General features: G+C 37.7%; 1 protein-coding gene across 2 annotated transcripts in view; it reads right to left on the reverse strand.

The window, feature by feature from the left end:
* Positions 1–403: 403 nt before the first annotated feature.
* LNPK (lunapark, ER junction formation factor) overlaps positions 404–17,650 on the reverse strand; it is a 41,735-nt gene continuing 24,488 nt past the window's right edge. For both annotated transcript variants that reach the window (XM_084209380.1, XM_084209379.1), the window contains exons 9-13: positions 15,496–15,714; positions 11,335–11,440; positions 10,559–10,629; positions 9,088–9,258; positions 404–1,686 (exon numbers count right to left, since the gene is read on the reverse strand). In XM_084209380.1, coding sequence (XP_084065506.1) covers positions 1,490–1,686; positions 9,088–9,258; positions 10,559–10,629; positions 11,335–11,440; positions 15,496–15,714 — 764 coding nt within the window. In that variant the 3' untranslated portion in view covers positions 404–1,489. The remainder of the gene's footprint in view (positions 1,687–9,087; positions 9,259–10,558; positions 10,630–11,334; positions 11,441–15,495; positions 15,715–17,650) is intronic.

The following is a 17,650-nucleotide window of genomic DNA, read 5'->3' on the forward strand; positions in this document are numbered from 1 at the left end:
AACAAAGCATGTAGTTGAGAAAGAAAATTAATTGCTGTTGTTCATGTAATAATTATATCTTGTATAAAGACATGGATACTAAGGTCACATTGAGAAACATGCTTTTCTAGTAGAGGACTCTCAAACTACTAAGACTGAGAGGTTTTATTGTCTTTACAGTGTAAAAACCATTTCCCTTTGGAATCAAGACATTAGATTAAAAATGGGTTTGAAATTTGCCTCTCCCTGTAGTGAGGTACACAACACTGTACAAAATAAAACTTTTATCTTAAATATTACTAAATCAACCAAGTCACATATGTTCAGCATTTATTTCTAAAAAAATCTGATTGACTTAGGTACCTCACAGACACCAGAAAACTTCTAATCCAGGATCCCAGCTGTTACATTTAACAGGAAATCTGTAACAAATGTCCTTAGCTTAAAAAGCAATGCAATAAAAAAAATTACATTTTCAGCAATCCAGCAGCAAATATTCATTGCAATTGTAACATTAAATATATCAACTAGCTTTGGGTACAGTTAGAAAAGCCTTTTGGCAAATGCACATGCACTTCCCCTTTTCATCAGGGATCTATTTCTATTCTATCAAAGCCACCTTAGCTACAAATAGACATGCTCCTTTTAAGGTGGCACATTTCTTCTGAACTTGCATAAAGTAACTGCAGAATAACTGCATACAGCAGAACATGAATTCTCTTCAGTTTTAGGAATCACAAAGCAAGTATTGCTGCTAGATGTCTTTATTTTCCTTTAACAAAATACACAAAGGCACAAAATTCACTTATATCTTGTCATTATAGTACAGGTATAAATAGTGCTTTGTATTCAAGTACAATCAAGTGCAGAGACTTCTTATATTTCATGTAAACACAAAACAGTTTTGCATGTAGGTGCCTCTGGTTCATCTGCAACGCAAACACCAAAGGAGATGCCATTTATCCAAGTGCCATTTAACTGAATTCTGTCAAGAAGTTAGACAATGAATAATATTAACACCACTGCATTGACACTTCCATATGCTTAAGTCAAATGTCGGATGACACTTTAGCTTGTAAACATCTGTGTATTAAACGTGTACTCAATCCATTTTAACAGGGCAGCATTAAAAAGCATCTTAGGTTCACTAGACCAAACCTACTAGATCAATTGCCATCAGTAATTGCTCTTTATGTGTGACAGCTAAAGAGATGTCAAATTGTAAGTCACCCTTAGCAAAGCTTGTACTTTGAAGTTTTTAAATATGCAAACTGAACAAGGGCTACAACTGTTAGACTTCAACCAACTACACATTCTATGTGTTAACTTATAGAGACATGCTGAATTTACAATATCCACTTCTACACATAGTTTTGACACACTGTGGCAGTTGAGGCAGTTTAAGCCCAAGCAAGATTTTTAAGTTGTACCATTAAAAAAAGCTCACCTGAATAGTAACAACAGGCATGAACAAAGCTAAAAACTAGCTACAGAAGGCACTTGAAGTATTTTATTCTGCTTTTATTAAAGATTCTTCACTTTGTTCAGCTGAAGCAGACTCTGAAATAGCCTCTTCACTTGTTGAAATGTTTTCTGCTTCTTCTTTTTCAACTTCTTCACCTAGCTTATCATTTAGATGCTCAGAACTTGGTGCTTTATCATCTGTGTCATTTGTCTCAACGAGCTGGGCCCCATCATCTTCAGATTCTGTGAAAAGAAAAACAGCACAATAGCCATTTCCAGAAATTAAGAGGCAGCTAATATTATTAAAAAGAAATGAAGCATTCTGCAATTGCATACAAGTTTTGACTGGTAACTGCATGACGTTCTCAACCCATAAAAACTTTGATTTTTCTAAGATGGTCACAGGTAAAACAATTAAAATTTAAGGGAAAAAAAATACTATGGAAAAGAGCTTGGCTCCCACAAAGAAAATACTATGTATTACTTGCATATGCTCATGCTCAACAGAAGCCTTCTAAACTTGTTTACTAAAGTGAGATGTTAAAAACACAACGGCAATTCAGTTTCTTTATCTTTGGTAATGTCAGTTTCACCAACTGTTTTACATTTTTTTTATAAGGGTTCAATCTGTATAGAAACTAGAACATTCTTCTTGATGAAAATTACTTTAAACATAAGGAGTCTGATAGTCAAGGAAAAAAACAAACAAATATATCTAACCAGCCAATCAAAATTATTACATATTCTGTCTTCCGTGGGGTAGTGAAGGATGGTTGCACAGGTGTGAGTATACTTACTCTTCATCTAGGGTGGGAGTTTCTTTGATAACCAGCATATTTTTAATATCAAAAACATTTCAGTACTGCCTCTAAAGAAGTATATTCTAGCTTCACAACAGGACTTCAGTAGCATATAAGAAGAGTCATATTTTGAAGTAACATAAGCACTGAAAAACAACGTAGTGTTGCACTAAATGACACAAAGGTACTGTAGAGTGGTATTGCTGATGGCAGTTGATTTATTGACTGGTGTTACTCAACACTACAGTACTACTGCATACTGCAAAGGGGAACAGTGCGCAAAACTGATGCAAAGTTACAGCTGAAAAATGTTAGCCTTATCAAATGTTATTAACTTCATAGACTGGTTTGGGTTAGAAGCAACCTTAAAGATCAATCTAATTCCAATCTTCCCCTAGACCAAGTTGCTCAAAGCCCCATCCAACTGAGCCTTGAAAACTTCTGGGGATGCTTCTCTGAGCAGCCTGTTACAGGGTCTCATCCCTCTTTCACAGTAAAAATTTTCTTCCCAATACCTAATCTAAACCTACTCTTTCAGTTCCTATCCATTCTGCCTTGTCCTATTACTATATGCCCTTGTATAATGTCCCTCTTGAGCTTTCTTGAGGTCCCTCTAGATCCTGGAAGGCGCTCTGCGGTCTCCCTAAAGCCTTCTCTTCTCCAGGCTGTACAGCTCCAACCCTCTCAGCCTGTCATCACAGGACAGGTGCTCCAGCCCTCTAACCCTGTTTGTGGCCCTCCTCCAGACTTGCTCCAAAAGGAGAATGCCCTTCTTACGCCAGGGGTCTGTTGTGGTTTAGCCAGCCTGCAACTGGGTTGCAGACCAGACGCTTGCTTACTCCCCACCCACGCTCCTGCCACCCTGGTGGGATGGGAAGAAGAATCACAATAAAAGTTAAACCCCTAGGTTAAAATTAGAACAGCCTAATAATTCAACATGTTAAGACAGTTATGACTACAACAAAAATAATTTTATCTAAGCAGAGTGGGGGGGAAGGAAGAGAAAGGAAAAAAAAATAAACATATGTCAAATACAACGGAAGGACATGGTTGGCTCTCTGGGCTGCAATCACACATTGCCAGGTCATGCTGAGATTCTTGCCAGCCAATATCCTTATATCCTTCTCCTCAGGGCTGCTCTCAATTCATTCTCTGCTCAGCCTGTACTTGTGCTTGGGATTGCCTTGATCCAGATGCAGGATCTTAGACATGGCCTTGTTGAACTTCATGAGGTTCACAGTCCCACCTCTCAAGCCTCTCAAGGTCCTTCTGGATGGAATCTCTGCCCTGCACCACACAGCACAGCATCATCAGCAAACCTGCTGTGTGCTCAAGCCCACTGTCCATGTTCCTGACAAAGATATCAAGCAGCGCTGGTCCCAATACCAACCTCTCAGGAAAACAGTGTCAGCCAAATGCCACATGTTCATGTTGATCAAAACATGTTGGGTAGAAGTCTGAAAGTAATCAGACTGCCTCAGGCTGATACAGAATTCAAGCAGAGCTGAAAGTTTTAGAACCATTGCTCCGGCTTCTTTGCCCGTGACTGAGTAGAAGAGCTGCTGTACACCCCTGTCCAGCAGACCTTGTACAAACGCCATGTGTCATCACAAACTGAAGACCCCTCTTTCCACACAAACCTCTACCTAGCTAGTTCCAGGCTTCACTTCAGACTGCTCAGAGCAGCCCAGCTTCTCCATCATTTTCCCAGACTTGATCTTTCATTTTAGCAAGTCTGTAGCTGACTCACTTCCTGGTTCTTTCCCTGCTCTCTCAACCACAGGCTGCTCAACACCTACCCTGGCTTCCTGTTACAAAATTTTTCAACCCCCCTATTTCTGCCCAAGCAAACTAATGCTCCCAGTTATTTTCCAGAGATTCCCACTCTCTCCTCCTGCTCCCTAATTTCCATCTTGATCCCATCTCTGTCTATGCTCAATCTTTATCTCCCAACTGTCAGTTTTCTTTCTGTCTCATCTCTGTATTTTTTTCTTCAGCCTCGAATTCTATGAATAAGATTGTGCATTTTCCTGCTCCAATCCCTCCACACTTGAGCTACCCTCCTTTATTGCCGGTCTTCAGGCTTGAGTCAAAGAAAGAAAAGAGACTGTTTTGCTCAGTCTCATCAGAAGGATGCCCAGCATTCATAACATCTTTGATCTAAAACCCAGGACAATCACAGCCATCAGCAGAAGCTTCTAATGGAAAGGAGAAAACCTGAAGAAATGCATGTTCTAACTATATTCAAAACAACAGGACAGTGCTCTCATTTTTATATTCTACTAAAAGGCATGGAGACACTGCTTATCTAAACAAAAATGGTCAGGTATTTTATGACTTTTCCCTTCACTGTGTACTTGGGCAAACTAACTGAAACTCTTGAAACTCTCCAGAATATACAGTAATACAAATTTGCATGAAAAATTTTGGTCTTATAATGCAGTCTGAGAAAATTACAAGAAACTAAAGAGTAGGTCCCTTAAATGAGTAGCCAGGGCATTCAGAGTAAGTGATGCTAACTCCAACCACAAACATGATCAGTCTTCATTAAAAATATATAGCGATTCCATTTTAAACACAGCAATTACTGGAAAGCTTGCCTAAAGTCAACCTGATTTAAATAGTGCATGAATAAAGTCTTGGTAAGAGCAGCAGGCTACAAGTGAAAGTTCTGACAATAAACTTTAAAAGAAAATTTAAGTGTTCTTGATGAGGAATACTTAATACATCATATAACCACAGAATGTAACTTCATCCACATGATCTTAACAGCAAACACAGCCCTACACTTGCTGCATATTTAAGAGCTGCAATAATGCAACCTTAAAAAACCTGTTCCTGGCTACAACAGCTTTTCCCCCCAACACTCCTGCTTAGTGCTTAGTACTTAGAAAGCACATGCATTTCACATTGCAAGAAGTCAGCCACCCTTGCTCTTGTTGCAGAGAGGATTTGACTGAGTAACCAGTGAAATCATAATACTGCATCACTATTAAATTAAGTAGAAAATGCCTATTAAGTGGGAATTCATAAAAATAGTCTAAGTGCTCTAAAATAAAGCTGCTTGTGCTTTCAAGCAGCTTTGAGACAAGTTTTCTTCACTACTACAGCTACCCTTTAAGACAGATTTTCACATAGTGCCACGTGTCTGAAGTGCCTTTAAAGAACACGTGTCTCACAGTAATCTGTTAATGGCTTTGGTGTCACAGAAAGCTATTGTGAAGCCTTTGAAACAAGTCAGATAATAGCACAGCATTCCCTCTACCCTTTATGTCCTACCAAAAATGCAACTTATGTTGTTCAGCAAAACTGAACTGTGGTTGACTGGAAACATAATACATTTTTAAATCAAAAGAATTTGTTTACAAGTCATTAAAGTCAAGGTGAGCTGACTTATGTCTGCTTGAGAAATCAAGTTCTAGACATATCAGTCCTTTGTCTTCCATCAGTTTTATTCCTAGAAAAGGTTTCTGCAACACTTGCCCAAAGCCAAGCTGCATTTATTGTAGAACTCACGATGAGCACACACTTGAAATGTCATCATTTCTGCAGAGATCATTACTGTGATCCCTTCAGTTGAACAAGCCAAGTTTCTGCATCTGCCTTTATAATGGAAACCCTTTCTAACACGCTAGCAGTTCCTGTAGTCCAAGAATCCTTACAAATGACAGTATTAAATAATCATAAAAATATTTGAGCAAGTTGGTCAAGGAATTCCATACCAATCTAGAGACATCACATAAAGTAGTCCATGAAGTGCTGACCACCGCGGTGAAGTCTGAAGTTCAAATTTTTATCAAATGAAGACCTCTAAATATCAGCACCAGACATTCAACATAAAACACTGATGAAGTAGATTTTTTTCTCAAATTTGTTTCAAAATACTGGGAAATGCTAAACCTGAATCAAGAATACAGCATAACAGTACTAAATAAAGGCAAGGTAAAATTAATCAAGAGGCTAAAAGTGCTTCCTGTTGGCTCTTTCAGTATGATCCAAACATTGATACATTTAAGTTAAGTACATAAGAGAACCAACTAGCCTTTGATGGGAGGAGGAGGGAATCAAAATCAAGCCATTTATGGGAAAGGTAAGAAAAGAGCTGAAGTTTATTGCTTCACTCTGGTACTAAAATTTCCTGCATTAATCTGCTGAATAAGGAAGCACGATGTTTGTGCCAGTAACCTGCACCAGACTGACAGCTGATGACTCCATTTTCCAGAGGTCTAAAACAAAATTCCCAAGTTCAGTGCCAATGGCACTCCCCCATAAGCATTCTTCAGATCTCTTATCCACAGGAATTGCATGTAACATACCTGTCACTACATGAGCACACAACTGGAAAAAAAGATTCAGCTTCATGCTCTACCCATTAGCTAAAGTAGCTGACTGGTAAAAAATATTTATAGCATTTCTTTATCACATTATTTTGCTGTTTCCTTGAGCTATACAGCTATGGTACAAATGAATTACAGATAAGAGTTGTACCCCCCTGTGTTGCCAGCATTGTGGTGAAGTTGGTTTCCTGATGTTAATGTTTGTCTACATCTGTTAGTGAAGATATATTCTCTATTCTTGCTATGACAGCAGCTAATGGTGAACAAAAACCTTCCCCAGAGCTCTACCTTAATGATAGCTTCATACCTTAAAACTTACAATCAAGGAATGTGTTCATTTATTAGTAAAACCCAACTGCACGTAAGCAGTTATGTTTCATATTACAGTTCCAGTGGAAAAAGTGATTTAGTGAAAATATTTTCTTATTCAGAAGAGATTCCTTTGTGGCAAGTCACAGGCAGGCACTGGCCTCCTCTAAATCAACAAGACATTTCTCAGAGCTACGTAAAGTACTAAGATATACTCTATTTCTGACTGCTTAGTAATTATCAAAACAGAATGGTTTGTATCGTCTTGGAGAATAAATATTCAGAAAAGATCTGCTATTTAACATTGAAAACCAGAAGTCTGTGCACCACTTACTTATTTCTTATGCTTCTTGTGCAAAATCTTACCATATACTTCCTATCAGGAAAAGACAACTGGACAATGAAGCTCACAGCTGTTTCTTTTCCTGCTGTTTTTAAATAAAGCAGCACATTAATACAAGACCGCATCAGAAAAAAACAAGTAATTTTCATTGTTAAAGGTAAATTGGTAAAATCATATTTACTGCAATAAATCCATCCTATTTTTCTGCTGAAGTGTTTGATAAAATTCTGCTTCCATAAAAAGCAACTTATCTCACAGTTTTCATTCCTACATCTGAAATGGTTAATTGCTATCTCACAGTAATTCTTCAGATTTTACATTTTTTCCAACATCTATAGGCTGACTCAGCAGCTCAGACTCATTACAGGCATAGTTTCATAATAATTTCTTTCAATGCTAATACCAGATTAATTAGCAAGCACATCTCCTTACCTCTCTCTAAAAACCTGCACTAATGGAAATATTCAAAAACCCTTGAGTACATGCCTCCAAGAGTATCCCTCTTGAAGGATCTCTCTACTGGAGTCAGACAGAAGAAAACAAGCACATTTACAGATCCCAGCAACAAAGTATGCCTTTTTCTGTAAGAATCTTTAAAGTTCAGAAGTCCAAGAAGCTACCCTCCCCCTTGCTAAAAAAATGACACTGGGATTTAAGGGCAAATGAGCCAGTTTCATCCATTTGATTTCAGTCTTACTTTCATGCCAGTAACAGCACTTTTTACTGAGGTAAGAGTGCACCAGGGTACAGGAAAAGAAACCAAGTTTTCACTACAGTGCACCCTCATGAGACCATGGCCAGAGACTGCCACCATTAACTATGACTTCCCTACTGGTTTTGTGCAGCCTTCTCATGCCAGAAAGTAACACCCAATACTATTTTGTACTCCCTGTTGAAAATAATCCCACAGAAGCACTCCATTACACTCTGACAGTTTCCCACAGTTGGTGTGTTTCTAGTCTGAACCTCAGGGCTGCACACTATCTGATAGTTTTCCTCCAGGATCCCTGCTTAAACTAACGTGAAGTCCCATCAAGCACTCAACAGCACATCTAACTGGAGATCCTCTGGTCTGAAATTATGATTTCTGGAGTCTTTTAAAAGACTGCATCTTCCTGTTGGCTGTACACCAGATGCCTACTGTATCTGTAGACTATAAAATGTCTCAAAAGGAACTATGTTAAATTAAAATTGACAGTTTGTCTTTGAACTACCTGAAATTAAACAAGGCAGTTTTACTAGATTTTCCTGCCCTGAGGAAAAGAGCAAAAGGAACAAAGGCAGAAATTCCAACACACCTCAATCAAATGACCTGCCGAACACAGTGAAAGTTAACTACTTTGGGACATACTCCCTCCTTAACAATTTCTGCAATTTACAGTGCCTTTTCTGTTTGTCAGTTACACTAGAGTGAAAAAATTTGTTATACCATCATTTGCATAAGATAATGACAAATACAAAGAAATTTTAGGGTACAGGAAAGAAGACGCTACTATCAACAACCTAAGCTAGGAGCAGAGACAAGAACTGAAAAAAACTACAAACTGCACTCATTATGAAGTCAGAATAAACTGTACTATTTCAATTAGAATGGACCAACAACAATCATCTAGACCAACTGCCTACCCAACTGGGGGCTGATCAGAAGCTAAAGCATGTTAAGGGCATTGACCAAATGCCTTTAACACTGACAGATTTTGTTCACTGATCACCTCACCAGAAACCCTGTTGGAGCAGTGTTTGAGTACTTCAGCTACTGTCATTCTTACCAGAAAACTTAGCTCAATAGAGCTAGATGACAGTGAATTTCATTAGACATTTGAAAAAGAGCAGACTTCATGAGATTAGTACTTACCTTTTGTCTGTTGAGTCTCCTGGGGCCTTCTCTCTCTAGGTTCTAGAGGCTCAGTTTCAGATCGCAATTCTGTGGATTGCCTTTTTTCAAAACTGAAGTCTGGAAGTCGTGGAGCTTGAGGTCTAGTTTTTCTTGCAGGATTCAGGAAGAAGCAGTAGGCACATCTAAATGCTACACCACAAAGCACACCCAGTCAGCAGCTCACCAATTAACTTCACATTTCACCTCTTTTCCTACACTATATTCTGATGGTTTAAAATACTAAAACCAGAGTTAACTAAGTGACTATCAGTACCAGACAGCACCTCCACCAAATTTACGCAAGTTGTTCTCTCTAAGTCCTTTTTCCAATTCAGCAGACATTTGGTTTTTACAAACCTGCTTGCTTTCAGCTCTGCTGAACTGAGTACTGCCCAACACTGTGAAAGATTTGACCACAATGAACAAAATAAGGCAATTCAGTAGCGCCAGATGTTGCCCCATGGTGTTGCTCTATTCTTTCCTATAAAAGAATTAAGCTGGCAAATGACTTCTTTCCCCTACCCTTCAGACACCACTTTCCTCACACTCTGATGTTAGGAAGTGTTAGGAGATGTTAGGAATTCCACAAAGTATGTCTCACTCTGCTTTCTGAGGAGCATTCTGCTCCAGTGGTGCTTAATTAAGAAAAAGCATTTTGTTTTGCAGAAGTACTGGATACCATTTAATACTTTAAATAACTCTTTTTGTCCTCCCCACTCTCACCAAGGCAAGGGGGGAAGTGGCAATTTCTGGTACAGTTGAGTTGTGAACTCATAAGAACTAAGATAAGATATAGACTACTTATCTTTGGTTTCATAGGAAACATTTAGCTTATTCTTACAATGCAGTATATTTACTCATAAAAATAAACAAAACAAAATGAAATGTAAGATTTATCTAGGAATCCCTAGTTTCTTAAGTATCAGGCTTACACTTGTGGTAGAAAGCAGGCAATATACAACATCTGTGTTCAATAAAGAGCTGTGTCTGTCTTAAGTTATTGTCAGCTATAAATTCACATATAGGCCCCTAGGGCTTGTTCCCACTCTTTTTCCAATACGTCCCCAAGATCTTCTTGCCAAAGGAAAATTTAGTTTAAGTTCTGGTAAAAGAGGCACACTTTAATGTGAGATAGTTTCTCAACATAAAACCCTTCTGAGAACCATTCATAGCCAGTAGCAATGTTCAGGGATGTATTGGAGGAAGATTATTTCTACTGAATAGTTTTCTACACATAAAATCCATGACCTGAAGGCCGCAATAAAGTACTTCTCCAAGTCTTGAAGTAAATCTTAAAAAACAGAGTAATAAGTTACAAAAAGATGTTCCCACATGAGGTGGTACTTCACAATGTCAGCTAAGTACTCAGCTGCAACCAAAATGAAGTATGATGCATGTTTGTTACGAAACATTAGGGAAGTAACACAGTCTAAAAAAGATTAGCTCTTACCTATGTATTCAAACTCCTCCTTCAGAGCCATACCATTGTGAGAAAAACATTGCTGACATATAAGGGCATACCTAGAAAACATGAATAATATATAGTAACGTACCTTCAAGTAATAGCACACTGAAGGGAAATGTATTTTACCTCACATATTGACTAATACTTTAAACCTTTTCTTCCAAAAGGTCATTTCCACAATGAAATTATTAGCCTTGAAAGCAAACTAAATCTGAAGATTAAATAATACCTTTTGAAGTTGCTTTAACCACAGTGAAATAGTCTCAGCTACACTTTAAACTACGGTTCAACATATTTTTAGTATTATTAGTGTCAGAAAATAACATCCAAATTAAGCTTTTATTTCATTAGAATACAGTTAATATGAAAAGTAACCACAGTAAACATGTTAAGTTCTGATATGTTTGGACAGTTCTGAAGGCAACCTGAAAAACATTTATAACAGATATAAAACTAAAGTGCTAAGGCAAATGATTTCTTTTTTTATCGTTCAAAATATAAGTCGTTCACCCACTTGAGCACAGATCTTTCTTTGTATCACACAGCTAATATTACTCAGAACAGAGGTCAGGTTTGCCCAAATATTACCAGTTTCCCTGTAAAGATATTTCAAGTGAAGCATTGAGAAAAAGCCATTTCTCAATTATGAAAATTTTGGACAAATTCATTTACAACTCTTTTAAACTTGACATGGCTTAAACAAGAAGATTAAGAAGCTTCCTTTCCCCTAAGTGTTTAGGTATTTCTTAAAGAACATTTACCTGTTCTGAGGACCATCACCAACCAAATATTCAATAACTCTATCCACAACTCCTCTTTCTCGAGGAAGAACAGGTCTTGCCAAAGGGGGGCCTGGAGGATGAAGACCTAGAACATGAATGATATCAAAATGATTTTCCACTGTATAAATATGTACTATATTTTATTGTGCGCGCTAGTGTAACAAAATAATTATATCTGCTTAATATACATGGATATATTTCTTAGTCTGCTAAGAAAGCTGTAAGATTCTTCAACCCACAATAGTTCAAAATTCTTCTTTAGCTTATTTTATTAAATCGCTCAATTTTTGCACCTTGGACATGTAATTAAATTTATAATTTCTATAATTTCTAAAGAACTTAATGTATCAATAGTATTCAATTGTTAACAAATAGAGGCTTTTTAAGAAAGAACAAATTAACTAAGTTATCTTCATATACACTCAACTCTGCAAATTTACCCTTGTAGGACAATTAAGAGAGTATAGTTTGTTAGTATGTTGAATAAATTCAGAAGGACACTTAATAGAAAGATATTGTGTTAAAAACAGTTGACTTCAAGCTTTTCAGGATTGTTTAGATTTCATTTTCTTATAGCAACTTAGCCAGGGACAGGATCAGGACATGCACAGTCGTAGCTTCCAGCACCTAGATAAACATACACATAGAAGTAATATGTACCTCCTAAGCAGAGTATTCACAGAATATGCCAAGTAGGAAGGAACCCATCAATCACTGAGTCCAATTCCTGGCCCTGCACAGGACCCCCCAAAAATCACACCATGTACCTGAGAGCACAGTCCAAACTCTTCTTGAACTCTGTCAGGCTTGGTGCTATGACCACTTCCATGGGGAGCCCGTGCCAGGGCTTTGGGTGAAACACCCTTCCCTATAACAACCTAAACCTCCCCAGCTCAGCTTTGTGCCATTTCTTTGGGCCCTGTCACTGGCCACCAGAGTGAAGAAATCAGTGCCTAGCTCCCTGCTTTCCCTCATGAGGCTGTTGAAGACCACAGTGAGGTCTCCCCGCTCCTCCTCTTCAGGCGGAACAAATCAAGTTCCGGACCAGGAGGCAAAGACAGCACAGCAAGCCTTACTAGTCAATAACCTGATCCAAGATGGGCTTCATGTTTAAATAGCACTAAAAGTAACTGCCAGCAAATTCCCATTTCAAGCCTTCCTCCTTTTAATCTTCACAGATAGAAGCAACAAACGAAAAAGTAACTAAGGGCAGAAAGTACTACTTTGTGGTAAACCCACCCTCAATGCCACATACAACTAACTTCCATCCTCTATGGCAAATGTTAAACATTGTAGGAATCAAATATGATCAGCAATGCCCTCTTGTAGTGCTACACATAGAACAAGACTAATCCTGACATTAAGGCTGTACTATTTCTAACAGCTCATCTTTCAAGACACTTCTTGTCAATACTGGATATTTGACCTAAACGGACCGTCTTAATCTTTAGAAGGACAAGAAAACTCGTTCAGAAAATACTGCCATTTACAACCCATCACTTAAGTACAAAAAAAATCCATACTCAACACAAATGTTTTTAAAATAAGCCTTACTTTCACAAACAAGAGAAATTAATTCAGGGGATAAGAATCAGTGAATGCATTTCCAAGTTATCCCTGTATTCTGTCCACAAGTAGGAACCTAGACCAAGACAACTGTCCCAGCAGCAAAATGGAATAAATTCAGTGCAATATAAACTGCACTCTACTAAAGCTGTCCAATGAAGAGGTCAGGCAAAATTCATTTCCTAGAGCTTTACAAAAACCTGAAAGATCCAATACTTCCATCAAAAAAAGGCTGATACAATCTGCAATAAAATTAAAGCCCTAGAATAATTTTTTGAATACCTGGTTTACACTCAAATGTTAACTTAGGCCTTTATTCAGAAAACCAAGTTTTCATATAACTTGTAAATCACCAATATATGAAGTTTCTGAAAGTCAATAACCCAAGCAAAAATTAAATAAAGTAGAATGAAGCATCACAACACATTCCATCAACAACTTCAATTACCTGCCTACTAATAACTCAAACCAACCATCTTGGTTCTCATGCTGTTATGGACAACAGTAATTAATATAAACATCAAAAGCAATCATTGTAGAAAGACTGGTCACTTTTGCAAAGCTTGGCAAACTCTCAACTACCTGCTGGTTATTAATTTTCAAACATATGGGAGCTCTGTGGTAATACACATTAAATTGATTCTCCCCTACAAAATATAGTATAACAAAAATGAATTATTAATCTTCTGTAAAATAGAGATAATTAAGGCTATTCATATTTGTTGCAGGCCAAGCATAAACTCAGATGCCATATTATTCTTATAGATACTGAATTTATGAACTTTTCTCTACAGCTACATGACTGAGATTTTATATGCCTCAAAGGTTTGGGGAAATTCAAGAAAAAAGAGGGCTTCCATATTAACTGAATTGCGGTGGCTCCCATTTTTATCTATGGCAAAGTAACATGCTAGGTCAAAATTCCAGTTATTTAGTGGGGGAAAACTGCCTGTAAAGCATTAGCACAAACACTACATTGAAAATTTTAAATCACAAACGATGGCAACTGTCCTTTCAAACAAGTCAGTTACTTCATTTTCCTTCTTCCTCTAAAACATTTATACAGTAAAGGCTGAATTTCATCCAGCTTATTCAACATGCCTGAATCTTCCCCTAAGAATAAAGCTATTATACAGCTAATACTTTATTCTACAGTCAGCTTCCTTAAAAAGGAGCATGCAATTTTAAACTCATTACGGAATTTTTGGTAATCAGATACCAGTAAATGTGGTTTGCAACCAAATGACCAATTTCCTGGTGCAAGAAGCTAATATCTGGTACTTCAAGATAATCAAGACTTACTAATAACTTGCCTTTACAGTTCACTTCAGGGATAAAAACAAATTTAGCAGCTTCATAACACAGGTAAAGAATTACTAACATCAAATAAGGCTTAATGGACTCTATAGAGAAGGGAGATCACAACTTTCCATGACAAGTTTATTCCACTACGCTGAACAACAGGAAAAGGTATTTTAACATTCAGCTTCCCAGGAGCTTAGAGAGCAGGTGTCAATATATTATCCACAGCTCTACTTTTTGATTGTATCATGGAAGTTAGTAAAGAAGGACATAGTAAGACTTAAGTAGTTTCAAGTAAAAATCAGGAACACAGGGCAGAGAAAAATATTCTTGATCCCTGTACACAGAGTAAAGAACTACTCCACGTTAAACTGGTGCCCCTGAGATTCTTGGCAAGTTGTGCCCCTTCTATTTTCAAGACAGCATTTCATCTCCTTTCTTGCCTTGTGATCCAACTTGTCAAACATCCAACAAAGAATGAAAGGCCAGGCACAACCCCACACACAGCTTTACCACCCACAAGGAAAGTGAGAATGGTGCTGCCCAACCAAAACTCTCAAATTTTGCAATCCTTCCAATACAATTTAGTTCGTTTTCTATTTATTAAAAGTCCATCCCATCTGAACACCAAATAGGAAATCAAGGGAAAAACATTTTCAGGATATGAAACCAAATTTTAAGGAATACTCATTCCTACCAGGTTTCAACCTGTTGCTAAACTCTGGACTCTTGTACTAAAACAACAATGTCATTTTAATATTCAGCTACAACACAGACAACTTTTCTGCTGTATTTGGTATTCCACACTTTAATGTATGAGTACAGGCTGCATGACTATACCTTCTAGAGTAAAAATTTAAATAAATGTCAAGATCCATGTTAAAAAAAATATGTGCAAGGTTTAGTGAGAAGCATGAATGTATTCCGAAAGTGTTCTCCTCTGCACCTGATTTATACAAGCATAGAGCTCTTCTAAACTAAGAACATAAAAAGGTATGCTATATTGTTGACTACAGAATACTGCAAAGTTTTATTGCCATTTAAACAAAGAAGCCATAACAGTTAAATGAGCTCAGGCAATAGGTTTCAGCATCAAAAGGTGCCAGCTGTAAAGAGTTATGGCTAATTGAATATGGAACTCCGGCTTAATCAGATAACTGCTCTGCTATTTCCAAATGAAATGCCATTTCCATACTGTCTGAAAATGGCCTCTTTTATTGGTAACCAGAGAAAACAATATAAACTGTAAATAACATTAAGTGCTGTGTTTACCCATTCCAGGCACTGAAGTAGCAGGGGATCCAGGGCGCCGTGGTAAAACATTGGATTGCAAGGATGGCGTAGCAGCTCTTTCCGGGAGCCCGCTCAGAGCTGGGCTCTCTCTCTGCAGGTTAGGAGATGCTGGAAGAGGGGGCTTTGAAGAGCCTTGTTTAGGAGTTGCAGGTGGGGGTGTAGAAGAATTTCTTTGAGCTGCAGTCCTCTGACGAATTTCTGACAAGAATATGTACATACTGAATTTAGTATCTAGCATAAGCAAGATATTAGTAAAAGTGCATTAATATTGTTATACCAATTAACAAATTACAGAATCAAACAAAACCAATAAGGTCTAAAACTAAACATCATCTGCTGATCATTCAGCTCATAGAAGTAAATACCACAGAAAAGTAAATACCAGATAGAATACTATATTTCAATTATCATAACTGTTAAATACTTTGGGCAAAATTCTTCTAGAAGGAAATTAGAGAACAGAATCACAAAGTATCTGCTAAGGCAGAACATTGGACATACAAATAGCTAGACTCAAACCAATAGAATTGACCACTTTTTACTCCGTGGCTTAAAAATGCTTTCAACTATTTAGCTTTCTATGGGACCAAAACTATTCATTCAATATCTAGTATGCTCAGGTTACATGCCCAGAGTTATGAAAAAAAAAAAATCAGATTGGATAAATGAAACAATTCTAAAACCAGAAGAAAAGGAAATGCTTCATTCAGGTGATATAGTTTCACTGGCTTGTTTCAGTAACCCCATTATCAAACCACCTGCATGGATTCTCACAAAGCAAGAATGGGCTCTGCCAGAACACATCCCTGCTTTTACCTCTTCTCACACCACTACTATTAAATCACAATCATTAAAAACTTAATATATTTCCTCAGTTGTTCTTACATGAAGCCAAATATGACCATAGTAACATACCATGGTTTGAATGTTGTAATAGTCATGCAAGCCTGAGGTTCACACGCTATTGCAACAAATCAAACAGAAATGTAACCATTGCTTTAGGTCTGCAGATATTTACATGGTTAACAAGTAGCAGGTTAGTCCCTACAGGGACACCCGAATAACACCCACACCTAAGGCTGTAACACCCTACAGAGTTAGCATATAGCACGACATCACTTTGAACCACTTGCATGTCTTCCTCCACAACAAATGGAATTTAACACTACATTTGGACTTTAAAATCACTTCCACGAGTCTCAAGATTAGAAAGATTTTATCTGCTGACTTTGTGTCAGGCTGGAAGTTTAAATGCTTAGCAGGCAGTTTCCAGGTCCACTGGCAATCAGCCACTGCAAGATGGGTGTGCTGAGTCTGAAGGAGCAATCCCTGTCCCCAAAAGTACAATACCAGCATGCCAAGCTCCTGCTGTGGGTGGAGGAGGTGAGCGTGCTACATCAGCTGGCACCGGCTAAGAAAGAGCTGCTATCACTGAAGCACTAGGTCAAATGTAACAGCTCTGTGAGAATACAGCCAATCTACGCCATGAAAATTGCTACATACATAGGCTATGGTCTTGCCTACTTATCTGTACATATAAATAGCATTAATACACAACAGAAGAAAGAATTAAAAATTCTTTGGCATCACTACTTTAAAAACTACACGTTTAAAAACTCCAGTCTTACTAAAAACCCATATAGTTAAGTTTCCTACAAAGCAGAACAAATCACTACTTTTTCCTTGCCACATCATGCGCATGGCTGCATTACTTCACACAACTTCATCATCCAAATTACATCAGTCAATAAGTCTGAAGGTTCTGTATTTTAACTTGATTTTAACAAGTCTGTTTGCCCCCTCACTATTTCAGCTGTTCAGAATCTGGAAACTGGGATTAATTGGTGTGGTAGTTCCAGAAATTCCATCAGCATTTCCTTGGTGACTTGCTTCTGAACTCTCCTGTATTGAGAGTTTTATATGAAGTAAGAATTCATTTATGATGAACCTCCCCATTCACATGTCTCCAAGATCTTTTTCTGAGAGCCATAAACAGTAACCTTTCAAGTTTTAATACACTAGGATAATGGCATTTTCTCTATGCCACCTGACCAACAGGCATGGCCCATCTCCAAATACAAAATATTGATTAAAACCCATGATTTATAGTCAACTTTGTGTTATGGTTTCCAGT

Source organism: Fringilla coelebs, assembly GCF_963513975.1.
Source record: "Fringilla coelebs genome assembly, chromosome: 7".
NCBI lineage: Eukaryota > Metazoa > Chordata > Aves > Passeriformes > Fringillidae > Fringilla > Fringilla coelebs.